This window comes from Bufo gargarizans, chromosome 4, assembly GCF_014858855.1.
Source record: "Bufo gargarizans isolate SCDJY-AF-19 chromosome 4, ASM1485885v1, whole genome shotgun sequence".
NCBI lineage: Eukaryota > Metazoa > Chordata > Amphibia > Anura > Bufonidae > Bufo > Bufo gargarizans.
The window spans coordinates 490,885,371-490,912,041 of NC_058083.1; the positions used below are offsets into that span (position 1 = coordinate 490,885,371).

A 26,671-nucleotide genomic window follows, 5' to 3' on the forward strand; every position below is an offset into this window, starting at 1 on the left:
TATCCCAGCAACTGTCCTCACTTTTATAAAATGGGAAAATTATTTTTTATAGCCTTTGTTCTCCAACCTGAGGGAAAGTGGCATTGAAATATCTGCCTGGTTATGACGTGACTTTTTTTTTTCTCACCCAGTTTAACCCTGATGACAAATCTGCCCAGCACCACAATGCCCACCATTGTTTAGAGATCACAGTAAATTGCAGTCCGGTCATCGATCACTGTATCATCCGCAGCACTTGCACAGGTATGTGACCCAGTTCCTGATATGCCGCAGATGCTCTGAAACTTACATCCGTGTATTGTTTGTCAGTAATGATCTTTTTACATGTATTCCCTTCTTTTGCAGTCGGCTCAGCAGTATGTGTGAGTGGTCAGGGTGCTTGTCCCACCATCAAACACTGTAACATCAGTGACTGCGAAAATGTAGGACTCTATATCACGGACCACGCAGAGGTGACCAGTGTTGACTGAATCTCCTTTTATTTTATTTTTTTGCTGCATTGTTTTTAATGCATTTTGTTTTCCTTTTAGGGTATTTATGAAGACAATGAGATCTCCAATAACGCTCTAGCTGGGATATGGGTTAAAAATCATGGCAACCCAATCATTAGGAGAAACCATATTCACCACGGCCGGGATGTTGGCGTGTTCACGTTTGACCATGGCATGGTGAGTTCTGTTTCTGTCCCTTTCTGCTATTTTTTTTTTCTTTTTCTTTATTATTTCGTTAACCCTTTAATGACCAGGAAGGTTTAATGATCATACCTTTTTGTGATTTACCCCTAACTTTATTTGGTGGCCTATTCATCATTTTTGTGATGTTTTTGACTTGACACTTTGGGCTCTTTTTAGATGATTTTTTATTTCTCCTAATAGTTATTTGAGAATTACATGGGCCGTTTTATATAATTTTTTTCTGTGGTCAGTCCCTCCTTCGCTGCTTTTATTGACGTGGCCAGGCAGTGGGACAGCAGTGAGGGAAGGGCTGGCCACAGAAAGCAGAGGAGCTTTGGTGTAACAAGAACAATGGCAACGCCCTCATTGCACTAGATGCCTAATTTGCACATTAAGAAATAGTGTCATAACTCAGGAATGGAGCCTCAGATCAACCAAATTAAGTGTTTCCACCCTTTCACTACCGGAGGTATTTGCTTTTTTATTTTTCTTCCCTATTTTCCTTGAGCCATAACTTTTTTTTTTATATATATCCATTCACATAGCTATATGAGAGAACTCCCCTGCATAACGGAAAGAGGACTGATCCGTTTTGCAGCCTATAGACTTATATTATGATGGAACGAATATGCATTCCGTCATGGAATTGTCATGATCCGTGGTAATGGAATCCATAGCACAATTTTCCTTTTACCAGTAAACAAAGCGTGAATGAATTTCATGACCTGAAATTCGCTCATCTCTACCCATGATGTTTATATTTTTTAAATTATACGGAAAGGGGGATATTTTAAACTTTTTCATATAATTTTTATTTATTTTTTTACATTTCTTTATTTTATTTTTTTTATCATGCTTTTGAAACTCAAATATGAGCCTATAAATTATTTTTTTTATTTTGTTCTATCAGGGATTTTTTTTTAATGTGATTTACACTGAAAATTGCTCATTTCTTATCCTGGCCTGCCATCTGGTGGCCAAAATAAGAATTGCAGCATGAACACTATCAGCCTTGTCAGCGAGGCTTGTAGTGTTCAGCGCAACTACCAATGCCTCAATTGGCCGCATGGGGTATTGGTAGGAAGCCCGGAAAGCGTGACCACGGCATCTAAAGCCTTTAATTACCGCGATCGGCATTATTGCCAGTTACAGTAATTAGCCGCAGATCTCTGCTGTTTGAAACATCAGAGATCTGCCGGCTATGACGCCCGCTGCATATGCAAGCGGGTGCCATGTTTACACATCGCTCCAACGCCGTACATGTACAGTGCTAGTAGCTAAAGGATTAATCTGGTGAACCACAGCTATGTGCTTGTGTAAACCGTTTAACCCCTTAAGGACCAGGCTCATTTTCACCTTAAGGACCAGGCCATTTTTTGCAAATCTGACCAGTGTCACTTTAAGTGCTGATAACTTTAAAACGCTTTTACTTATACAGGCCATTCTGAGATTGTTTTTTCGTCACATATTGTACTTCATGACACTGGTAAAATAAAGTCAAAAAAATTAATTTTTTTGCATAATAAAATACCTAATTTACCAAAAATTTGGAAAAATTTGCAAATTTCAAAGTTTCAGTTTCTCTACTTCTGTAATACATAGTAATACCCCCAAAAATTGTGATGACTTAACATTCCCCATATGTCTACTTCATGTTTGAATTATTTTGGGAATGATATTTTATTTTTTGGGGATGTTACAAGGCTTAGAAGTTTAGAAGCAAATCTTGAAATTTTTCTGAAATTTACAAAAACCCAATTTTTAGGGACCACTACAGCTCTGAAGTCACTTTGCGAGGCTTACATAATAGAAACCGCCCAAAAATGACCCCATTCTATAAACTACACCCCTCAAGGTATTCAAAACTGATTTTACAAACTCCGTTAACCCTTTAGGTGTTGCACAAGAGTTATTGGCAAATGGGGATGAAATTTGAGAATTTCATTTTTTTGCCTAATTTTCCATTTTAACCCATTTTTTCCACTAACAAAGCAAGGGTTAACAGCCAAACAAGACTGTATCTTTATTGCCCTGACTCTGCCGTTTACAGAAACACCCCATATGTGGCCGTAAACTACTGTACGGCCACACAGCGGGGCGTAGAGGGAAAGGTGCGCCGTTTGGTTTTTGGAAGCCAGATTTTGCTGGACAGTTTTTTTGACACCATGTCCCATTTGAAGCCCCCTGATGCACCCCTAGAGTAGAAACTCCATAAAAGTGACCCCATCTAAGAAACTACACCCCTCAAGGTATTCAAAACTGATTTTACAAACTTCGTTAACCCTTTAGGTGTTGCACAAGAGTTATTGGCAAATGGGGATGAAATTTGAGAATTTCATTTTTTTGCCTAATTTTCAATTTTAACCCATTTTTTCCACTAACAAAGCAAGGGTTAACAGCCAAACAAGACTGTATCTTTATTGCCCTGATTCTGCCGTTTACAGAAACACCCAATATGTGGCCGTAAACTACTGTACGGCCACACAGCGGGGCGTAGAGGGAAAGGTGCGCCGTTTGGTTTTTGGAAGCCAGATTTTGCTGGACAGTTTTTTTGACACCATGTCCCATTTGAAGCCCCCTGATGCACCCCTAGAGTAGAAACTCCATAAAAGTGACCCCATCTAAGAAACTACACCCCTCAAGGTATTCAAAACTGATTTTACAAACTTTGTTAACCCTTTAGGTGTTGCACAAGATTTAATGGAAAATAGAGATACAATTTCAAAATTTCACTTTTTTGGCAGATTTTCCATTTTTATATATTTTTTCCAGTTACAAAGCAAGGGTTAACAGCCAAACAAAACTCATTATTTATGGCCCTGATTCTGTAGTTTACAGAAACACCTCATATGTGGTTGTAGACCGCTGTACGGGCAAACGGCAGGGCGCAGAAGGAAAGGAATGCCACATGGTTTTTGGAAGGCAGGTTTTGCTGGACTGGTTTTTTGACACCATGTCCCATTTGAAGCCCCCCTGATGCACCCCTAGAGTAGAAACTCCATAAAAGTGACCCCATCTAAGAAACTACACCCCTCAAGGTATTCAAAACTGATTTTACAAACTTTGTTAACCCTTTAGGTGTTGCACAAGATTTAATGGAAAATAGAGATACAATTTCAAAATTTCACTTTTTTGGCAGATTTTCCATTTTTATATTTTTTTTCCAGTTACAAAGCAAGGGTTAACAGCCAAACAAAACTCATTATTTATGGCCCTGATTCTGTAGTTTACAGAAACACCTCATATGTGGTTGTAGACCGCTGTACGGGCAAACGGCAGGGCGCAGAAGGAAAGGAATGCCACATGGTTTTTGGAAGGCAGGTTTTGCTGGACTGGTTTTTTGACACCATGTCCCTTTTGAAGCCCCCCTGATGCACCCCTAGAGTAGAAACTCCAAAAAAGTGACCCCATTTTAGAAAGTACGGGATAGGATGGCAGTATTGTTGGTACTAGTTCAGGGTAGATATGATTTTTGGTTGCTCTATATTACACTTTTTGTGCGGCAAGGTAACAAGAAATAGCTTTTTTGGCACTTTTTTTTTTTTGTTATTTACAACATTCATCTGACAGGTTAGATCACGTGGTAATTTTATAGAGCAGGTTGTCACGGACGCGGCGATACCGAATATGTATACAATTTTTTTTTATTTATGTAAGTTTTATACAATAACTTCATTTTTAAAACCAAAAAATTGTTTAGTGTCTCCATAGTCTGAGAGCCATAGTTTTTTCAGTTTTTGGGCGATTATCTTGAGTAGGGTCTAATTTTTTGCGGGATGAGATGACAGTTTGATTGGCACTATTTTGGGGTGCATATGACTTTTTGATCGCTTGCTATTACACTTTTTGTGACGTAAGATGGCAAAAAATAGCTTTTTTTACACCGTTTTTTTTTTTTGTTTTACGGTGGTCATCTGAGGGGTTAGGTCATGTGATATTTATATAGAGCCGGTCGATACGGACGCGGCAATACCTAATATGTATACTTTATTTTTATTTATGTAGGTTTTACACAATGATTTTATTTTTGAAACAAAAAAAATGATGTTTTAGTGTTTCCATAGTCTAAGAGCCATAGTTTTTTCAGTTTTTGGGCGATTATCTTGAGTAGGGTCTCATTTTTTGCGGGATGAGATGACGGTTTGATTGGTACTATTTTGGCGTACATGCGACTTTTTTGATCACTTTTATTACCTTTTTTGGGAAGTAAGGTGGGCAAAATTTCAATTTTCTCATAGTTTTTTTTTTTTTTATGGCGTTCACTGTGCGGGGAAAGTAACATGGCCGTTTTATAGATCAGGTCGTTACGGACGCGGCGATACCTAATATGTGTAGTTTATTTTATTTTTTTAATTTTTATTCAGTGATAAATGTTTTTTTTTTTATCTTAACTTTTTTCACTTATTCTTTTTATTTTTTGACCCAGACCCACTTGGTTCTTGAAGATCCAGTGGGTCTGATGTCTGTAAAATACAGTACTGTACTCTATATAGGGTACTGCACTGTATTTTACTTACACTGAACAGATCTATGCTTTCAGCACAGATCTGTTCAGCACCATGGACAGCAGGACGCCTGAGCAGGCGTCCTGTTGCCATGGGAACCTTCCCCGTCTGCTCAGTTATGGTCAGAACTTCGCAGACGGGGAAGGGTGAGGACGGGGCTTCGGGGGGCTCTCTGGGGGCTCTCTCCCTCTCCATCGGGGGGCTGCAAAGGCACAGCAGCCCCCCGATGGGAGAGGGAGGGAGCTCCCTCTTACTGTTAACCTTTTCCATACAGCGGTCCGTACGGACCGCTGTATGGAAAGGGTTAAACGGCTGACATCGCATCAACGATGTCAGCCGTTTATACCAGGGTGCCAGCAATGTGCTGGCACCCTGGTATACCCACTGTACACCAACGATTACGCAATAGGAGGCGGGCGGGGGATCGCGATCCCGCCTGCCGCACCGCCCGCCTCCCGCAACGCCCCCCACCGCCTGCGACACCCCCCCTGCACCACCCGCCGCCATCAACTCATGCAGGGGTGCAGGGGGGGTGTACTATATTGATTTTAGGCACTCTAAAGTTTCTGATCCCCGCGGTCAGGGACCGCGGGGATCAGAAACTGCAAAAAGCGCAGCAAACCGCAGGTCTGAATTGACCTGCGGTTTGCTGCGATCGCCGACACGGGGGGGGTCACATGACCCCCCCTGGCGTTTTAACAGGATGCCGGCTGAATGATTTCAGCCGGCATCCTGTTCAAATTAACCCCTGCGGCGCCGGAATGCCGATTTTAAAGTCAGGACGTACCGGTACGTCCTTGGTCCTTAAGGACTCGGGAAATAGGGCGTACCGGTACGTCCTATGTCCTTAAGGGGTTAATAGGGAGATTGGTGGTGACAGATTGCCTTTAAACTGGCCTCACAGATGTAGGGCACTCTGGATTAAAGCTCTGCACCATACATGTGACGCATGAATCGGGTTAATATCTTCTGATATATGCCGTTATAAATGCTTACTGTCTCGACTTATCCCAGCACGCCTCTCATTTCACGTAACAGATATTACTTGCTCTTCCATAAATATCCCTCTCAGCAGCTTCACCTCAAAGTCTTTACTACCTGATTATTTTGGGATTAGCGTGTTCTATATAGACAATATTTGTCTGTGAGCACACCCTTTCTGTGGATTAGCATAATCTGATTTATAACCCATCGTACAGCATGTGAATGACTAGCAGTGTATGCTCTTAGGCCTTAAAGGGGTTGTCTGCTTTTGTAATATCAGTGACCTATTCTTTGGATCGGTCACCAATATCAGATCTGTGGGCGTCCCACGTCCGACACCCCCCGCCAATCAGCTGTTTGAAGAGAATGCAGCGCTTGTACAAGCACTGCGTTCTGTCGCTTGCTTGGTGTCGGCTTTGTAGTAGTGAGCAGTGTATTTACATTACAACTCAAGTGAATAGGACGGAGCCTTTCCATTGAAGTGAATGGGAAAAGCGGAATTGTAATTACACTGCTCGCGAATGACGAGAACACAGTAATGGTACGAGCGCTGCATTCTCTTCAAACAGCTGATCAGTGTGGGTGCTGGGTGTCAGACGCCCGTAGATCTAATATTGATGACCGATCCTGAGAATAGGTCATAGGTGTTTCAAAAGTGGACAATCCCTTTAAAGGAATTTAGTGAATCTGTCACCAATTTTTTTTTTTTTGTTGTTGCCCTACCTGAGTGGTGCATGAACCAGTAACGGAGACCCTGACTGAAATGCTGGGACCCCTACCTTTGGCCCTATTGGGCAACTGCAGGGCCTGCGTCAGATGGAGCAGCATAAGTGGTGACAGGTTCCCTTTAATGCAGCCATAAAACAGACACTAGTGTCGTCATAAAACAGACACTAAAATGAGAACGCAATATCGCTGTCCTAAACCTGCCTAAGTATGTTGGCTTATTAATTGGTGTAAGCGTTCATAAAATAAAGATTATATTTTGTATATTGATATACTCTTTCCTTATGTTTGCAACCTCTGCTTGCTGTCATTAGTAGGACCCTCAATTGTTAACTTCCATTGGATAAAGATTTGTCCTGGTCATGTGACAATTTGCACAATTTCCTATAACAAGCCGTGGACCTGGACAGATTTTTATCCACTGAAGTAAAACATTGAGGTTTTCTACTAAAGGACAGCAATTGGAGATCTTGAAATACGTGAGGAATTGAAAAATTGGGGGTCATTTACAAAGAAGCTTACGCTAGTTTTTGCCATAAAAAAAAAAAGCCATAAACCCCCTTTGTGTGACTTTTTAAATGCCCATGCAACACTATTTTGTTGGACAGGCATATTTACACTGTCCTGGCGAGTGGTGGTGTCCAGGCCATGGCCCCACCAAACTCACTAACATGTACGCCTGAAAACTACTCCAGTCTGGGCGCATGGACTGCCGGATGATACACCCAACTTATGATGAGGTGTGCACCTTGTAATAAATTAAGCTCATCTTCTGGCAGTGTAAAACGCCAGGCATTGATAAATGAGCCCCACTGTGTAATTGTGAATAACCTCTATCTGCAGAAACGGTAATACCAGGTTAAAGGGGTTATCTGATATTAAGAGTGACCCAGACCTGCCTGACCCAGGGTGATGCTCACCTGGTCCCCGCAGCTGGATCCAGTCTGTTGGGCTCCCGGGACAGTAGGTCGGCTCCCACATGTGCCAAAGACAACATCCGTTGATAGGGGCACATGTGACAACAAGAGTGACCTGCTCACCTTGCATCATGCATGACGTCACATGCAAGCAGGTCACTGATGCGTCCTGTGGCTGAAGTAGTCACACGTGCCTCCATCGACAGATGATGTCCTCAGCGCACGTGGGAGCGGAACAGCCGGCCCAGGTGCCCAGCAGGATGGATCCAGCAACGGGATCAGGTGAGAATCACCCCCACCCTTGTTCAGGCTGGTCTGGGCCACTCTTTTGGTATCGATAACCCCTTTAAGGACCACTCCTGTTCTTGATTTGACTAGTAGCAAGCATATTAAGGCCTTGTTCGCATCACAATATCAACCTTCATTTAGCGTGTACCTCAGATGGAGGGATTGTCCTTGTAATCTTTAACATGGCTTCAAGACAGAGCTACCCCTTACTGTAGTCGGAGCCTGGGTTTCTTTACTACATGCTTTAATCCTTTCTTGAATTTGAAGTCAAGTAAATTAACTTTTAGGTTATTTTAAAAAAATATATATAACATTCTGATTACAGGGCTACTTTGAAAGCTGCATCATACATAGAAATCGAATAGCCGGCTTTGAAGTAAAAGCCTATGCCAATCCCACAGTGGTCAGATGTGAAATCCACCACGGCCAGACTGGAGGAATTTACGTCCACGAAAAAGGGAGAGGGCAGTTCCTGGAGAATAAAATCTATGCAAACAATTTTGCTGGTGTTTGGATTACCTCAAATAGTGACCCAACCATACGGTAAGTCTATCCATTTGTCTTTTACACATTTTATTCTAGTCTCCTGCCTGGCATCAGTGACGTCAAGCTGGAGAATTCGTCCAAATATACTGAGATTTATACACGTGTGAAAGCTGATCCTGGTTATGTTTATTGAAGCTTGTACAGGATATGCTTACACATCTGTTGTGAAACTATAACTCCCAGCATGCCTGCACTTGTCAGGGCTTGATGAGTCAGTTTCTCCACAGCCACAGGTTGGAGGCGGCTCTAGTAGATTATCTTGTGCGCCGTTTGCATCAACATCTCCACGGATGACTATGGCTGGGGCTACATAAGGGAAAAAAAGACAATGCAGCAGCACCCTGCAAATCAGATAAAGTACAATAGTGCTAACGCTACGCTTATTTATAAAGTGAGATGCTTGGCCAATGCATTTTGTACAAAATCATCTTAGCCCGTCTGCCGTATGTCAAGGCGATCTCTGTTAGACGGGTGCTAACACTAAATACTACCTGTTATGCGCCATAATGGCCGCCATAAAGTTCAGGGAGTGTTGGTCTTTGCCATGGCAGCGTGCTGACTAACCCCCTTTTTTGGGGGGGCTACATAAGGACGTCACGTCATGCAGCAAAAGATTGCAGCATTGTGATACTTACTGTATGTCACAATATAATGCAAGTGAACGGGTTAGCATTGTGACTGCAAGTTACCGCAACCTTATTTAACTGATGACCTATCCTCTGATCAATGTGGGTCTGACATCCGGGATCCCTGCCGATCAGCTGTTTGAGAAGACATCGGTGCTCACATTAGTGCTGCAGCCTTCTCTCTCCTCACTAAGCTCAGTGCCATAGATCGCATCGCATTGTGCTTGTTATCGCAGTTTGGCCTCATTCACTACAGTGGGGCTGAGCTGTGCCTAGGCCATGTGACTGATGTACGTGACTTCACATGGCCTAGAGAAAGCTGCAAGAAAGCCATGGTGCTACTGCAGGTGCCTTCTCAAACAACTGATGGGCAGCGGGCCCAGGTGTCGGATCCTCATCAATCGGATACTGATCTGAAGAAAAAATAATCCTGGAAAACCTATTCAGGCCTGTTTCACACTGCCGTTAGAGCATTCCGGCAGGCTCCTCCAGTATAGAATGCTGGGAATCGGTGGTCTTTGTCCGGCTGATTCTCGTAATATTTGCCGAATCTCCGCTGTCCCCATTATAGTTAATAGGGCTGGATGGCGTTCTAGCAGACTGTTCTCAAACGGAACAGCCTGCCGGATCTGTGAACTCCAGTGTGAAACTAGCCTCAATCATGAGATCATATTAAATTGTAAGGCAGGGTTCACATCACGTTTTTCCCATCTGTTTAACATATGCAAAAAAGGTAAATGTTAAATGGATGCCTCAGACTGATAGATTCATTGTGTAAAAAAACAAAACAAAAAAAAAATACTTTTTGAAAGCAAATTTTTGTATCCTTTTTTTTTTTTCCCCTCAAACTGATGCATAAAATGTGATGTGAATTTACCCCGAGACATATACCATCTTCTGTAGGGCTCATGAACGTATTTTCTTTCCGTGTTCATTCCGTTTTTTTTTTGTGGACCTTATGCGGGCAAAACCATTCACTTCAATGGGTCCGCAAAAGAAAACCAAAACGGAAGCTACTCTGTGTGCATTCCATTTCTGTATGTCCGTTCCGCATCCCAGAGGAGACACATAATGGGTAAATAGACTGTTTATTGTATGAGATGGTTATATGTACTTGCACTTTAGTATTATGTACTATGTATAATACGGATTGAGTCACCATTTGTGTCTCCTGTTGTGGATGTCGCCTTTCTCCTGCACTTGAGTTTATGTATGGATTGTCATTTGTAAATTGTGTTAATAAATGATACTTATATTTCAATCTTTATTGGCATACGTGTACTGTTGTCCGCATTACGGACAAGGATAAGACTGTTCTGTTAGGGGCAAGCTGTTCCGTTCCGCAAAATATGGAATGCACACGGACGTCGCCTGTATTTTTTGCAGATCCGTCTTTTGCGGATCACGAAATGCATGCGGTCGTGTGCATGAGCCCTTAGCCTGTGCAGCAGAAAGTTGGAGTTGAGGTTTGTCTTGTGGTTTTTGCCGCATGTGAATATACCCTCGCACTGATATCCTACTGGTCGTCGTGTTACTTTGTACCATCCACACGTGACAAAATATTTTTTTTCCCTGTTTTTCCAGGGGAAATGCAATTTTTAATGGACACCAAGGTGGAGTGTATATCTTTGGTGACGGAAGAGGCCTTATAGAAGAAAATGACATATATGGTGAGTTGTGGTGTTACCGGTAGGTTATTCATTTGTCTTGCGTTTTATATCAGTATCGTCATTTTTTTTATTTCTTTCCCTTTATCTACAGGCAACGCTTTAGCGGGCATTCAGATCCGCACAAACAGCTGCCCTATTGTCAGACACAACAAAATACATGACGGTCAGCATGGCGGCATTTATGTGGTGAGTGTTTTATAAACCCGCATCTGATTAGGCTGAGGAACGGGCTATTATCATGAATTAACCACCTCCGGACCGCCTAACGTAGATGTGCGGTCCGGAGGAGGCGGCGGCGGCCCTGCGCAGAGTCACGCATATATGCGTCATCTCGCGAGGGCCGGGATTTCCTGTGAACGTGCGCTCACAGGAACGGAAGGTAAGCGAGTGGATCTCCAGCCTGCCAGCGGCGATCGCTCGCTGGCAGGCTGGAGATCAGATTTTTTTAACCCCTAACAGGTATATTAGACGCTGTTTTGATAACAGCGTCTAATATACCTGCTACCTGGTCCTCTGGTGGTCGCTTTTGTTAGGATCGACCACCAGAGGACACAGGTAGGTCAGTAAAAATCATACGGACGTCTGAATGAAGCCTTACAGGGGGGGTGATCAATGACAGGGGGGTGATCACCCTGATCACCCCCTGTCATTGATCACCCCCCTGTAAGGCTCCATTCAGACGTCCGCATGTGTTTTGCGGATCCGATCCATGGATCCGTAAAAATCATACGGACGTCTGAATGGAGCCTTACCAGGGGGGTGATCAGGGAGTCTATATGGGTGATCACCCCCCCCTGTCATTGATCACCCCCCCCCCCCCCCCCTGTCATTGATCACCCCCCTGTCAGGCTCCATTCAGACATTTTTTTTGGCCCAAGTTAGCGGAAATATATATTTTTTTTTGTTTGTTTTTTCTTACAAAGTCTCATATTCCACTAACTTGTGTCAAAAAATAAAATCTCACATGAACTCACCGTACCCCTCACGGAATCCAAATGCATTTTTAGACATTTATATTCCAGACTTCTTCTCACGCTTTAGGGCCCCTAAAAAGACAGGGCAGTATAAATACCCCACATGTGACCCCATTTCGGAAAGAAGACACCCCAAGGTATTCCGTGAGGGGCATATTGAGTCCATGAAAGATTGAAATTTTTGTCCTAAGTTAGCGGAAAGTGAGACTTTGTGAGAAAAAAACAAAAAAAAATCAATTTCCGCTAACTTATGCAAAAAAAATAAACATTTCTATGAACTCGCCAGGCCCCTCATTGAATACCTTGAGGTGTCTTCTTTCCAAAAGTGGGGTCACATGTGGGGTATTTATACTGCCCTGGCTTTTTAGGGGCCCGAAAGTGTGAGAAGAAGTCTGGGATCCAAATGTCTAAAAATGCCCTCCTAAAAGGAATTTGGGCACCTTTGCGCATCTAGGCTGCAAAAAAGTGTCACACATCTGGAATCGCCGTACTCAGGAGAAGTTGGGCAATGTGTTTTGGGGTGTCATTTTACATATACCCATGCTGGGTGAGAAAAATATCTTGGTCAAATGCCAACTTTGTATAAAAAAAATGGGAAAAGTTGTCTTTTGCCAAGATATTTCTCTCACCAAGCATGGTTATATGTAAAATGACACCCAAAACACATTCCCCAACTTCTCCTGAGTACGGCGATACCAGATGTGTCGCACTTTTTTGCAGCCAAGGTGGGCAAAGGGGCACATATTCCAAAGAGCACCTTTCGGATTTCACAGGCCATTTTTTACAGATTTTGATTGCAAGGTACTTCTCACACATTTGGGCCCCTAAATTGCCAGGGCAGTATAACTACCCCACAAGTGACCCCATTTTGGAAAGAAGACACCCCAAAGTATTCCGTGAGGGGCACGGCGAGTTCCTAGAATTTTTTTTTTTTTTTTGTCACAAGTTAGCGGAAAATGATGATTTTTCTTTTTTTTTTTTTTTTCCTTACAAAGTCTCATATTCCACTAACTTGCGACAATAAAAAAATTCTAGGAACTCGCCATGCCCCTCACGGAATACCTTGGGGTGTCTTCTTTCCAAAATGGGGTCACTTGTGGGGTAGTTATACTGCCCTGGCAATTTAGGGGCCCAAATGTGTGAGAAGAACTTTGCAATCAAAATGTGTAAAAAAATGGCCTGCGAAATCCGAAAGGTGCACTTTGGAATGTGTGCCCCTTTGCCCACCTTGGCAGCAAAAAAGTGTGACACATCTGGTATCGCCGTACTCAGGAGAAGTTGGGGAATGTGTTTTGGGGTGTCATTTTACATATACCCATGCTGGGTGAGAGAAATATCTTGGTCAAATGCCAACTTTGTATAAAAAAATGGGAAAAGTTGTCTTTTGCCAAGATATTTCTCTCACCCAGCATGGGTATATGTAAAATGACACCCCAAAACACATTCCCCAACTTCTCCTGAGTACGGCGATACCAGATGTGTCACACTTTTTTGCTGCCAAGGTGGGCAAAGGGGCACACATTCCAAAGTGCACCTTTCGGATTTCGCAGGCCATTTTTTTACACATTTTGATTGCAAAGTTCTTCTCACACATTTGGGCCCCTAAATTGCCAGGGCAGTATAACTACGCCACAAGTGACCCCATTTTGGAAAGAAGACACCCCAAGGTATTCCGTGAGGGGCATGGCGAGTTCCTAGAATTTTTTTATTTTTTGTCGCAAGTTAGTGGAATATGAGACTTTGTAAGAAAAAAAAATAATAATAATAATAATCATCATTTTCCGCTAACTTGTGACAAAAAATAAAAAGTTCTATGAACTCACTATGCCCATCAGCGAATACCTTAGGGTGTCTACTTTCCGAAATGGGGTCATTTGTGGGGTTTTTCTACTGTTTGGGCATTGTAGAACCTCAGGAAACATGACAGGTGCTCAGAAAGTCAGAGCTGCTTCAAAAAGCGGAAATTCACATTTTTGTACCATAGTGTGTAAACGCTATAACTTTTACCCAAACCATTTATTTTTTTTGCCCAAACATTTTTTTTTATCAAAGACATGTAGAACAATAAATTTGGCGAAAAATTTATATATGGATGTCGTTTTTTTTGCAAAATTTTACAGCTGAAAGTGAAAAATGTCATTTTTTTGCAAAAAAATCATTACATTTTGATTAATAACAAAAAAAGTAAAAATGCCAGCAGCAATGAAATACCACCAAATGAAAGCTCTATTAGTGAGAAGAAAAGGAGGTAAAATTCATTTGGGTGGTAAGTTGCATGACCGAGCGATAAACGGTGAAAGTAGTGTAGTGCCGAAGTGTAAAAAGTGCTCTGGTCATGAAGGGGGTTTCAGCTAGCGGGGTTGAAGTGGTTAACCAAACGTTCATGAACATTGCCTGATTGTGACTGAAGATGCGATCACTTGTCCCATACGGGTTGTTTGCTGGCAGCACATCCCGGTTTACACAGGAAGATCTGCTGCCAGCAAGCAATGATTTTTATGTGCTGCATAAAAGATGCGCCCGATGAACGAGGGCTCAGCACATTGCCACATCATAACAGCTATAACGGCACTGTGAACAAAATCTTGAACAGTCTTAATTTGGGTATCATTTTAATGTCGGGGTTGATTGTGGTTGATTCTTTTCATTCCCAGCATGAAAAAGGGCAGGGCGTCATTGAAGAGAATGAAGTGTATAGCAACACCTTGGCTGGTGTTTGGGTGACAACAGGAAGTACTCCGGTGCTACGGAGGAACAGGATACACAGCGGAAAACAGGTACGTATCCGACTGTTCTCTACTGCGGCGTTCTCCTCTAAATATCAAGATGGCTCTTCCGTGTGTCGTTGGATCCTCCACATTTTATCCCAGAGCTCTGTAACATGAAAACTGTAGGTGGACTCTGCAGCAAATGCCCTGCAAAATAGAGCATGCCGTCGATTTTACTGCAACTTCCTCACCTTCCTCCAGACCAACCAAAATCTTGTGACCTGTCACAAGTTTTGATTGGTGGGGGTCGGGGTACTGAGACCACCACTTAATGCTAAAATGAAGGGGCAGAAGAGCCAAGCTCGAATAGATCATATACACAAATAATTCTGGGCTCACCCCTGTTTTCAGTGTTTAAAACAAAAAAAAAAAAAAACTGAACTTCGTGCTGGTTTTTTGTTGCCTTTTATTTCCACATTTGTACACATGTTTTTTTTTTTTTAAAGTCCTATAGAGAAACCAATGGGGAAAAATGCCAGAAAATAAGGCCATGCCCCTAGTGTACTGCATTGAGGAATAAAAACACTCAAAGTGCCACCATAATTCTTTGTGTGTAGTGCATTTTATATTTTACTATAGATTTTAGTGTACTATCTGGCTAGTGTTTTTGGCCTAAAAAGTGTTAAAAAATTAAAAATCTATTTCTGCTCTTGCTTGGTAGGTTGGAGTATACTTCTACGACAATGGCCATGGAGTACTAGAAGACAATGACATCTATAACCACATGTATTCTGGTGTTCAGATACGGTAAGATTTACAGTCAGTTTTCTTGAGGAATATATTATATTATCACAGAGGTACACTTACAGTGTAATACATCCAATTTTCTGGTATTCATTTATTTCTAGAACTGGAAGCAACCCTAAAATTAGACGAAACAAGATCTGGGGAGGTCAGAATGGCGGGATACTAGTCTACAATTCTGGTGAGTCGATACAATGTGACCGTGCAGCTGGCAGGTTTTTCTAAACCAGTTTTTTAACCGCAGTGCCTCTTACACAGGGCTTGGATTTATTGAGGACAATGAGATTTTTGACAATGCAATGGCTGGAGTTTGGATCAAAACAGATAGCAACCCAACGTTACGGCGAAACAAAATCCACGATGGACGAGATGGCGGCATCTGTATATTTAACGGTGGCAGAGGTAAAGCGATTGCCCTTTTATGTAGTGCACATAAGGTTACTCGTGCCGGTTCTAATGAAATAAGCATATGGGAAGCTTATCGAGGAGCAAGTTAGAGCATTGGCTAAATAGAATAAGGTGCCACCTAGTGGTGGTTTTATTTTATGCGCTCCTAAACCTGTTTGCATCACAGAAAGCAGACAACGGAATCTATTTTGTCACTACATATAAACTGCACATTCTGATAACTTGGTCATTGTGTGTGTGGCAGGGTTGCTCGAGGAAAATGACATCTTCAGGAATGCTCAAGCCGGCGTGCTAATTAGCACCAACAGTCACCCTGTCTTACGGAAAAATCGGATATTTGATGGATTTGCTGCAGGTTGGTATCATGGAATAATCACTGACCCAAATTTGAGGCTGCTGCCGCACGTTCTGGTTTTTTGGTGCAGTTTTTGAAGCCCAAAACCAGGAGTGGATCTAAAAAAAAGTATCTGTTACTAATATTTTCTCAACACCTGATTTAGGCTTCAAAAATTGCAAGAATATGCCAGGGTTACATCACTGACTAGACTTAGCTGACATGGCTCCATTATACCAGAAGCCATAACTATGGTGTGAATGTTTTTAACCATCTTATATTGGGTGTCATTAGCTTTAATAATGCAGTGAAGCAATCATTGTGTATTAGGGAAGTGTGTGTACAGCATTACCCCAAGGCGCAGAGCACCCTATTATTCCTCCTGTTCTCTCAGCACAAGTGAGCAGCTCAGCAGAAAAAGACTGTTTTTACAGCAGTTTGTCTGCTGCATGTTAAAGGGAACCTGTCGCCTTGACCATGGTGTTTATAGAGCAGGAGGAGCTGAGCAGATGTATAGTTTTGTGGGAAAAGATTCCGTAAAACATGTGATTTTATACATTTAAATTCCTGCTCCCTCTGTGCTATGAAGTCTAGGAGGCGGTCCTATCGGTGATTGACAGCTCTCTGTATACACAGTCATAGGGAGAAGGCTGTCAGTCACTGAGCAGGAATCTAAATGTATAAAATACAAATTACACTGAATCTTTTCCCACAAAACTATATATCAATCTGCTCAGCTTCTCCTGCTGAGGGTACACGGAACGTTCATGCTGACTGGTTCCCTTTAAGAGTACAAGTTGCCGTAGACAGTGGCCCATATCCTGTTAACTTGCAGGACAACAAGCAGGGAGATGAGTTTTCCTTCCTTTCCCTGTTCTAGACTTGAACTGGTCCTTCTCCTACAGAAATCCTGATATTAGAGCATTGCTGGAAATCAGCTCTGTTTCCTGTATAGCATAATAGCCGCTGAGACACGGGCTGCTGATGTATTGAGGATTGGGGTTTACAGTTTTCTTCATGTCTTATTCGTTTGCAGGTATTGAAATTACAAACCATGCGACTGCGACCCTAGAAGGCAATCAGATATTCAACAACCGATTTGGAGGGCTATTTCTGGCATCTGGTGTTAACGTTACTATGAAAGGTATGTGCCGCCCGTGGCTTATCACACCGAATGAGTGGTGCTACACAGGAGATGCCTGCTATTAACCAACACAAGTTATTACTTTCAGTCATGTAATATTTTGTGGAGATTTTTCAGATAGATGTTGGCTGACATTTTTTGTGTCTCTATATTTCACCTGTCCACATAACCCACTATAGGTTTTTGATCCCAAATAAGTTTCTACTAAGTTCCCTTTTTTCCCTATAAGATTGTTTTTATCTGTTGGTTCATACCCAAAAACCAATGATATTGCATTCAGAGTTCAGACTTGAAGACAGCAGGAGGTGCTACTGGTGGAAGACTTTATCTATTTCTCCTTCTGTGGTCTGCTAGCTGGCAGGGTAGAACACTAGGTGCCGAGTGTACTGGAAGTAACTTGTCCAGCTTTGCACTCGGTGGTAACATGGCCAATACTATTTTATACCAAACTGTATCACAGAGGAGCAGGAAAGTCTTTGTAAGGGCACAGCCACACCTTGCGAGCCTGCGAATAATCTGCAGTGGTAAAAAAATGCACCAAACCGTACAGATTTTGCTCTGGGTTTTAGTGTGGTCATACTATTAACTCACTCACTTCAATAAAAAATGACCTTTATCATGTAGCTGTTAAAGGGGTATTTGGGTTGTTTCAAGTTATTCCCTATCTTATCTCACTATTAGAGCGCTGGAACCCCCCACTCATCATGAGAATGGGGGCACTGTACCCCTTGAAGCTGCTCTATTTATTTATATGGGCGTTCTGGAAATAGCCAAATATAGTGCTCCACTATCTCCAGAATTCCCATAGAAATGAATGGATCCGCCACTCTGTGCATTTCAGGGGGGATGTATCTGGGGCTGCAGGGGGTACTTGGCCCCCGTTTACGTGATTGGTAGGACCCAATCTAATAGTTATCTCCTATCCTGTGGATAGAGGATAACGTGAAGTAACCAGAATACCCTTTTAATACAGGGCACTTACTATTGTATTGTGATTGTCCATATTGTCTCCTTTGCTGGTAATTTTTCCATCACATTATACGCTGCTCGTATCAAGGGATTCCGGCCACTCTGGAATCCAGCAGTGGTGGTCGTGCTTGCACACTATAGCAAAAAGCGCTGGCCTATGTGCAATCCTGGCAACCAGAGAGGCTGGTGCAGTTTCCTATAGCATACAAGCACAACCACCGCTGCTGGATTGCAGGGTGGTCATAACCCAATGGAAACGGGCAGCGTATAATGTGATGGAAAAATTGATCAAGCCAGCAAAGAAGGCAATATGGATAATCACAATACAACTGAAAACTTTCTCAGCATGATAAATGCCATTTTCTGAAGTGACACCCCCACCCCCCTTAAGTTAAGGAAAAGTTTGGAAACGGTTTCCCTGCTTTTCTGACAGATTCCAATCTGTACTTTGGCATGAAATATTGGTTGTTCATATAGATCATTCAGATTTCAGTTAATATGGGCTGCTTAGTGTAAGCAGCTACATTATTTTCTAGTCTGCAATGGGCGAATGTTACCATGAAGTATTCCGGTCCTATTTTTGTATTTCTTGCAGATAATAAAATAATGAACAATCAAGATGCCATAGAAAAAGCAGTCAATAGAGGCCAGTGTCTATATAAGATATCAAGTTACACCAGCTACCCCATGCATGACTTTTACAGGTAACATTCCATTTTGCTCTTATGCGGTCACAGCTAATACCTTTACATTGCAGATTTCTAGATTTGTGCTACTGCTTACTATACAGTGTGGATGCTGCAATTGCTCACACTTCCTGGTACACTATTAAAATGACTTCCCCTGTGAAGATACATTTTATGTTCAACTGGAAAGGTTTTCATTAGTGCACTAGTAAGGGATCTGAAATGTTAGCTGATTTGGTATGCACTGCAATCAGACGCTATTATAGGAGGAAATACTGCAGGATAGGTGAGGAAAATAAAAGAAATTCTGTGGTTGCCTTGGGACCCATCTGCAGACTTTTGGGTATGGTCACACGGTCAGGTTTCCTGGTGCAGTTTTGGAAGCCAAAATTAGAATTCAAAAGTGTACAGGATATTTGCCACTTAAAAATAAATGAATATATATATATATATATATTCTCTCCTTTTTGGGGTTTTCAAAACTGCATTATGTGGCTGTACCCTAAAAGCAACTGTTTATGGAGGTCTAAGAGGCAGAATAGGTCTGATGGAAGATACGGCTGCCCGACTATAAAGAATGGAGATGTTAACTCCCAGTCTCCAGGCCTGGGGGGAATGTGACACTTGTGGGCAGATTTGGTGGATTTTGGAAAAATGTAGGGCATTGTTTGCCTCTACTGCCCTGAAGGTTACTAGTATTATCCGCTAGGAGAGCAGGGAGTATGACTATAGTGTTACAGATTTATTAACCCCTTAGTGACTAAGCGTTTTTCATCATCTAGTTACTAGAGCTATACCTTTATTTTTCCATCTATATAGCTTTATGAGGGCTTGTTTTTTGCAGGACAAGTTGTAGTTTTTAATGGTGCCATTTTGGGGTAGACATAGCTTTCTGGGAGGGAGATGGGAAAAAGAGTAATACTGCCACTGCATTTTTAAATTATAAATTTTATGGCGTTCATTTTTCTGTATAAATAACAATATCTGGGTGAGTACGATTACAGTGAAACCAAATACATAGTTTTTTATTTTTAGAAGAAAAAAAAAGTTTTTGCATTGCTGCTTTCCAAGACCCGTAACATTTTTCTTTCTATGTAGTGGTGTGAGGGCTTGATTTTTTTTTTTTTTTACGGCATTCACCGTTGGGGATAATTTATGTAGTCCGGGTTGTTACGGATGCATCAATACCAAACATATGGGGATATTTATTTTTTATTGAAAAATGTATTTTCAGTGGGGAAAAGCGTAACCTTTTTTTAATAGAATTTAATTTAATAAATGTATTTTATTTATTTTTTACCACTTTGTTAATAGTCCCACAAGGGGTAGCTGACAGTATTTTGATTGCTTTTAAAATGCAATGCATTATCCCTATAGTGCATAGCATTTTAATTGCAATTCTATTCTAACATTGACCAGGGCGCTGCCTGCTGGAAATTACTGAAGGCTGGTCTGGGGCCTAAATCAGACCCCTGCCAGCCTTCACACACATCGGCACCCCGTGATCGCATTTGCGGGGTACGGATGGGAGACAGAGGGAGTCCACTCCCTCTGTCAGCAGTTTGCATGCGGCAGGCGCCATTGTCTGCAGCATGTCAAGTGTTAAACAGCCCGTATCGGCACACCTGCTGGTCTGGGCTGTGAGAGCCGGGTCCCCGTGAGACCCATGCAGCGCTTAGACTGGGCCGCTGTAAAAAAGCAGTGGTGGCCCAGCCTTAAGGCCCTTTAGTGACCAATGTAAAAATACGTATGGGTAGTCATTAAAGGGTTGAATAGGTTCTTGTGGCATTTTAGCAAATCGGTCCTTTGCACTATCCTGTGGAAGAAAGATAAGTTAGTAAGATGTCTTCTCTTCAGCTGCATTTACTATTATGCAGCTGAATAGGAAGAGAAGGGCACACATCCGGTCAGCACCCAGGCTGAGTACTAACTAAACAATTTTTCTTCCACAGCATTGTACTAAGAACTGATTTCTTAAAATGCCTGGAAAACCCCTTTTAAAGAGGTCTAGATGGGGGCAGTCTGAAGATAGACTGTTTATCATAGTGGTTCTGGAGCACATTTGTCGGCTTACTTTACAAAAAAAAATAAAAAATATTGTAGCAAAATGGTGCATCTAGGGAGGCCAGGATTGTGTGTGCTGCTGCTGCAGGGTTGTCAAACACTATTTGCCAGGTTTTCAGATCTTGCGATCAGCTCATTGCCAGGTGACTCTACCAATAAAACCTAAAGGGGTTGTTCACTTTGGAAAATCCTTTAACACACTGCCTTTAAAAGGAGCTTGTTACAAGAGCTAGGACTCTTCTCCAGTCTGGGCTGCAATGTTTACAGTGACCACTGAACTGTCTGTCACCTCTGTACAAATAAAGTTGGAAACACCTGTAAACATGGGGTTGGAATCTGAGTTCTTTATACTAATAATGAGACATACAGATAATGTCTTACACTTTTCTTGGTTTTCAGATGTCACACCTGTAACACCACAGACCGCAACGCCATCTGTGTGAACTGCATTAAGAAATGTCACCAAGGCCATGATGTAGAGTTTATTAGACACGATAGGTAAGTCTACACTGCCTCTATTGTCAGATTGTTGATGGTGGTCAGTTCATTAATGCACTTTTTTTTTTTTTTCTTTGTCCAGGTTCTTCTGTGACTGTGGTGCTGGAACACTGTCTAATCCTTGCACATTAGCTGGAGAGCCCACACATGACACAGATACATTATATGACTCTGCTCCTCCTATAGAATCTAATACTTTGCAACACAACTGAACTTAAGAAGGGGAAGTCCTGCCATTGTAACAGATATGTTTAAAGTTTTTTGTTTTCTTTTGGAAAAAATTTAAAAGAAGAAAGCTGAACAAAAAAATTGCCCACTTCTGGAAACCAGTTGATGTGATGATATTCAACCTGCCAAAAAAAAGGAAGCAGAGCTGGAGGAGGCAATATGTTGTTGACTCAGGATCTAAGGAGGAACTGGGCATTTTTTTTTAAGCATTACTCAGACTTTCAGAAGTGAAGAGAAAGAAGCTACTGTTTGTATAGAGGCAGTCTCCTGCTGGTGGTTTTACTCCTGGCGGACAGCCTAATGTGCAGTAGTCCTATTCTGTAGACAGGCAGCAGTTGTTGCTGCTGTACACACGGACATGGGTACCAATTGCTTTTGTAACATGGTAAAATGTGAGCTAGCACTTCTGCATTTCTTTTGATTTTTTTTTTAACACGTATTCAGATTGAAATATTTTAATGCTTTAATCTCATGTAGTTTTTTTTATTTAATTTCAAGCAAAGTTTATTGTACTTGAAAGTGTCCTGTTTTGTTAGCACACCATAGCATTGCTGTAAACTGTACTCATGTCCCAGTATCTATGTTCTTTCTATGAAAGAGGAAAACACTAATCTTAATCCAGCAATTTTTCTGGTATCCTTTTGGAAAAGTTAGAATGTTGTTTCCTTTCCTCTCCTACCTTCCCCTGCAACAGTTTTCATGTCCATATCTCCCCCAAGCAGAGGACAGTTGTGAGGAGTCTCCGAAGCTCCACGTTTAAGCTTCTATCACTCCCTCCCTGGGAAGTGGCAGGTGTTGACTTTGGTTGAAAGTTTACTGTAGTCTCCTCCGAGCGCTCCTGTATGTTACTGTTCATTTTTTGTTTGAACAGCCTGGAACTTGTACACTGCTGGAAATTGTGAGATTTCCTGCTTTATGAAGCTGAGACAAGCATATATAAAGTTTCATAGCTTTTTATTTTTTGTTTCTCTCCCCATTTATATGTATTGGTGACAGTGGGTAATCAAACAGCCTGAAAGTGTATGCATGTACCATAACATCTAGACTTAATATATTGTGGAGTATTCAATAACCATTATGTAGAGGGTAGGTATGAATTAAAAAAAGGGGTTTAATTTCCTAGGAAAGAAAATGGAAATATGGTCATTTTTAAAAAATAAAGTTTATTAGATCATAATGTGTGAAAACCAGCCTTGTGAATAAACACCAAAAATCACTGTTTGTACTTTTGTTATTACATCATCGCCAGGAGCTTGCCAACTGCTTGTCTGTCCAAGAGGTCTCTTTCCAGTAAACCGCAGAGCTCCCTGCACAAAGCAGACCAAAAGTGTCAAAATACGGTTCATTGTAAAACTGCACCTGATTTAGTTATCAGCCTTTCATATTCACAAACTATAAAAAAAAAAACTGCAACAATGGCAAGTGCACACAATGTAAGGGCTCATGCACATTCTCTGTTCTGAAAAAAAGAACATGCCAGCTGTCATTTGTATTTTTTTTTTCAGACCGCAAAATACATAGTTGTGTCCATTAGCCCTAAAGCTAGAGTTCAATGAGAAACTTGTGCGAGTTCCGTTACCTAATGATCTGTGATCTTAATAGGCCAATTCATATGACTGTTTGGGGCCACATAAGATGCGGATAGCACTCAGTGTGCTGTCCACATCCGTTCTGCAGACAAGTATAGGCAATTTATAGTGCTGGCTTCTGTTTTTTGCTGGTTGCATGAGGCCTTTTCTCCTATGAACTGAGTTGTAAGCTGGGGGGGGGGGGGGGGGGGGGGGGGAGAACCCGAAATTCTGCATGTTTTCAAAGTCATAATGCTGTATCCCTGAATTACACTGTAAGCATCAGTGTAATACAATAGATTCCATGTTTTAGGCTACTTTCACACTAGCGTTCGGGCGGATCCGTTCTGAACGGATCCGCTCATAATAATGCAGACTGAGGCTCCGTTCAGAACGGATCCGTCTGCATTAAAATGGCAAAAAAAAAAAAAGCTAAGTGTGAAAATAGCCTCGGACGGATCCGTCCAGACTTTCAATGTAAAGTCAATGGGGGACGGATCCGCTTGAAGATTGAGCCACATTGTGGCATCTTCAAACGGATCTGTCCCCATTGACTTACATTGTAAGTCTGGACGGATCCGCACGGCCAGGCGGACACCCGAATGCTGCAAGCAGCGTTCAGCTGTCCACCTGTCTGTGCGGAGGCTGAACGCCGCCAGACTGATGCAGTCTGAGCGGATCCGCTCCATTCAGACTGCATCAGGGCTGGACGGCTGCGTTTGGGTCCGCTCGTGAGCCCCTTCAAACGGAGCTCACGAGCGGACACCCGAACACTAGTGTGAAAGTAGCCTTACATGGACACAGATTTATAAATCATCATGCTGTACAATCCTGTCAGAGCGCAGAGGTCAGAACAGGAACTCGCACAGTGAGTTTCTCATATGGAACAGACTCGTCTGTCTAACCTTTGTGCTCTAATTAACACTTGGGCTCCTTTCACACAGGTGCAATGTGTGACGTGAACACATAGACCCATTGAAATGAATGATTCAGTGCAGGTGCTGCGTTGCATGAGAATCGCAGCATGTTCTATATTCTGCATTTTTCATGTAGCCCTGGCCACATAAGTGAATGGAGCGTCAGTGGAAAACACATTGCATCTGGATGTAATTCATTTTTCACTGATGGCTGCTAGGAAGTGTTGTTGGTAAACCTTCTGTTTTTTTCACTCGAATGAAAAACGCATCAAACCAGATTGCAGACGTATGGAAAAAACTGAAATTGATTGCAGACAAAACTGAACTTGCAAAATGGTGCGAGTTTCATGAGCCAATCAGTATCATTTGGGTTAAAGGGGCCTTATGGGGTGAGAGCTCAGCAGTTCCCAGTTTTGTAGTATATGAAAAAAAAATAGCGATACCACTTTCCCCTCTTGTCATGCCCATAAGTATCTGAGATCTTATAAATAAAACAAAGTGTTTTGTCTTGAATAGAGCACCCACTGACCACCAAATCAGGCCTCATGCACACAGCCTTTTTTCCGGTCCACGGCGTTCCATGTGTTTCCTTGATTTTTGGAGGTCAACTTTGCCTTTGAAATGATAGGAAAAAATGGACGCGGATGACAATCTTGTGCGCATCCGTGATTTTTCACAGGACCCATTGACTTGAATGGGTCCGTGAAAAAAATAAAATAAATAGGACAGGTCATATTTTTTTTCACAGACTGGAAACACAGATCACGGACGCCAAACGGTGCATTTTCCGATTTTTCCACGGACCCATTGAAAGTCAATAGGTCCATGGAAAACGGAACAACGGTCGTGTGCATGAGGCCTCAGGCTGTGATAGGAGTCTAGATTTCCAGAAACAGCTGGAGTTACAGAAATTGAGACTCTGGTTCTGCTGGCTAGGTTTCCAGAAACAGCAATCAAGTGAAGGTCCCCTGTGTAGCCTAGGCCATAAGTGTCTGAGATGAGAATTATCCCTTTTCAGGTACATCCAAACTTTAACTAGGTCAGCAGTTGAAAATTCACATCATGAGTGCAACAAATCCTTAGATCATAGAAACCTACCTGAATATCTTGACAGACAGAATGTTACACTCAAACTCTTGTGCCTTCTTATGACCAGTGTGAATGATATCATCAGGAATGTTGGCGAGTCTTGCGGCGTTGAATCCGTAGCTTTTTGGACAAGCTCCCTTAATAAACTTGTAAAGGAACGTTATTGTCTCCTGGCTGGGATCCTCGCATTCATTTTCAACCATGCAAGCCTAAAAGAGATGTTGATCTGCTTAGTACAAAGATTTTGAAATTCTGAAATCTCCCCTCTTCAGAAAAGGTCAGAAGCTGTGATTTACCATATGCCCGAGGCGCACTGCTGTCGTATGAGAATAATCTTCCACTAAAGAATGATAATGTGTTGAAAACAGCGTACGGCACTTAATCCTTTCAGAGAGCTCTTTAACCACAGCACTGGCTATAGCCGTCCCGTCAAACGTAGCCGTGCCCCTGCCTGTGAAAGAATCAATGGGATTGCATGAGACAAATATGCTGTGGCCAAGACTTAAAAAACCTGTGATCAATGCGAAATTCTGAAGTGTAAAATTGGCCTGCAGTGCAGATGTCAACATTAGTTGCTGATTTACTGTAACAGTGTACCTCATCTGCCTCAATCTGTGTGAAACGCAGGCAGATTTGCTGCCAGCAGCAATGTATATCATTAATTATTGCACTACTATATTCTGCAACACTTTACAGACCTTAGCATCACACTGTCCCCAATGGGGCTTACAATCTATGTTCCCTATGTCTTTGGCGTGTGAGAGGAAACCCACAAACTCCATTCAGCTGTTGTCTTGATCAGATTTGAACCCAGCATTGCAAGGCACCAGTGCTAGCCACTGAGCCACAGTGCTGCCCTATTATAGTAAACTTGTAGGAGCTCTGACATTTTAATACTATTGAGCAAATTAAAGTTTGGATTGCTGTATGCCAGGGATGCTCAACCTGCAGCCCTCCAGCTGTTGCAAAACTACAACTCCCAGCATACTCTGACAGCCTACAGCAGGGCATGGTGGGAGTAGTTTTACAACAGCTGGAGGGCCGCAGGTTGAGCATGCCTGCTATATTCAAACCAGATTTTAAAAACTAAGAATATGGGCTCCAGCCTACTGTAATACATGTTGCCTCCCTGGCGTTCTCTCTCGCAATATTTGCTGAAACTTCAGACTTATTTTGTTTCGCCTCTTTCTTTTCACTTCAGTTATTCTTCGCATAAATTACTTTATCAAAATACTAAGCCTAAATCAGCTTTGTGCCTCATTAACGAAGACGCGAACTTCAGAAAGAGCTCCGGAGGACATATTCTTTAAGTGTTTAAAAGAATAGTTTGGATACAGCAACTCG

The 26,671-nt window shown here is 42.1% G+C and overlaps 2 protein-coding genes across 3 annotated transcripts in view; one reads left to right on the forward strand and one right to left on the reverse strand.

Annotated features, from left to right (window-relative positions):
- The window catches only part of FBXO11 (F-box protein 11), a 109,993-nt gene extending 87,019 nt beyond the window's left edge, over nucleotides 1–22,974 (forward strand). The window contains exons 9-23 of one of the 2 annotated variants that reach the window (XM_044292044.1): nucleotides 132–243; nucleotides 346–452; nucleotides 531–668; nucleotides 8,420–8,637; nucleotides 10,851–10,936; nucleotides 11,028–11,122; nucleotides 14,565–14,687; nucleotides 15,340–15,425; nucleotides 15,527–15,603; nucleotides 15,681–15,824; nucleotides 16,075–16,185; nucleotides 17,201–17,308; nucleotides 18,873–18,981; nucleotides 21,427–21,525; nucleotides 21,608–22,974. In XM_044292044.1, coding sequence (XP_044147979.1) covers nucleotides 132–243; nucleotides 346–452; nucleotides 531–668; nucleotides 8,420–8,637; nucleotides 10,851–10,936; nucleotides 11,028–11,122; nucleotides 14,565–14,687; nucleotides 15,340–15,425; nucleotides 15,527–15,603; nucleotides 15,681–15,824; nucleotides 16,075–16,185; nucleotides 17,201–17,308; nucleotides 18,873–18,981; nucleotides 21,427–21,525; nucleotides 21,608–21,737 — 1,743 coding nt within the window. In that variant the 3' untranslated portion in view covers nucleotides 21,738–22,974. The remainder of the gene's footprint in view (nucleotides 1–131; nucleotides 244–345; nucleotides 453–530; nucleotides 669–8,419; nucleotides 8,638–10,850; nucleotides 10,937–11,027; nucleotides 11,123–14,564; nucleotides 14,688–15,339; nucleotides 15,426–15,526; nucleotides 15,604–15,680; nucleotides 15,825–16,074; nucleotides 16,186–17,200; nucleotides 17,309–18,872; nucleotides 18,982–21,426; nucleotides 21,526–21,607) is intronic. The other variant, XR_006388869.1, reaches the window with a different exon arrangement.
- MSH6 (mutS homolog 6) overlaps nucleotides 22,897–26,671 on the reverse strand; it is a 36,318-nt gene continuing 32,543 nt past the window's right edge. The window contains exons 8-10 of the mRNA XM_044292043.1: nucleotides 25,624–25,778; nucleotides 25,337–25,536; nucleotides 22,897–23,060 (exon numbers count right to left, since the gene is read on the reverse strand). Coding sequence (XP_044147978.1) covers nucleotides 22,988–23,060; nucleotides 25,337–25,536; nucleotides 25,624–25,778 — 428 coding nt within the window. The 3' untranslated portion in view covers nucleotides 22,897–22,987. The remainder of the gene's footprint in view (nucleotides 23,061–25,336; nucleotides 25,537–25,623; nucleotides 25,779–26,671) is intronic.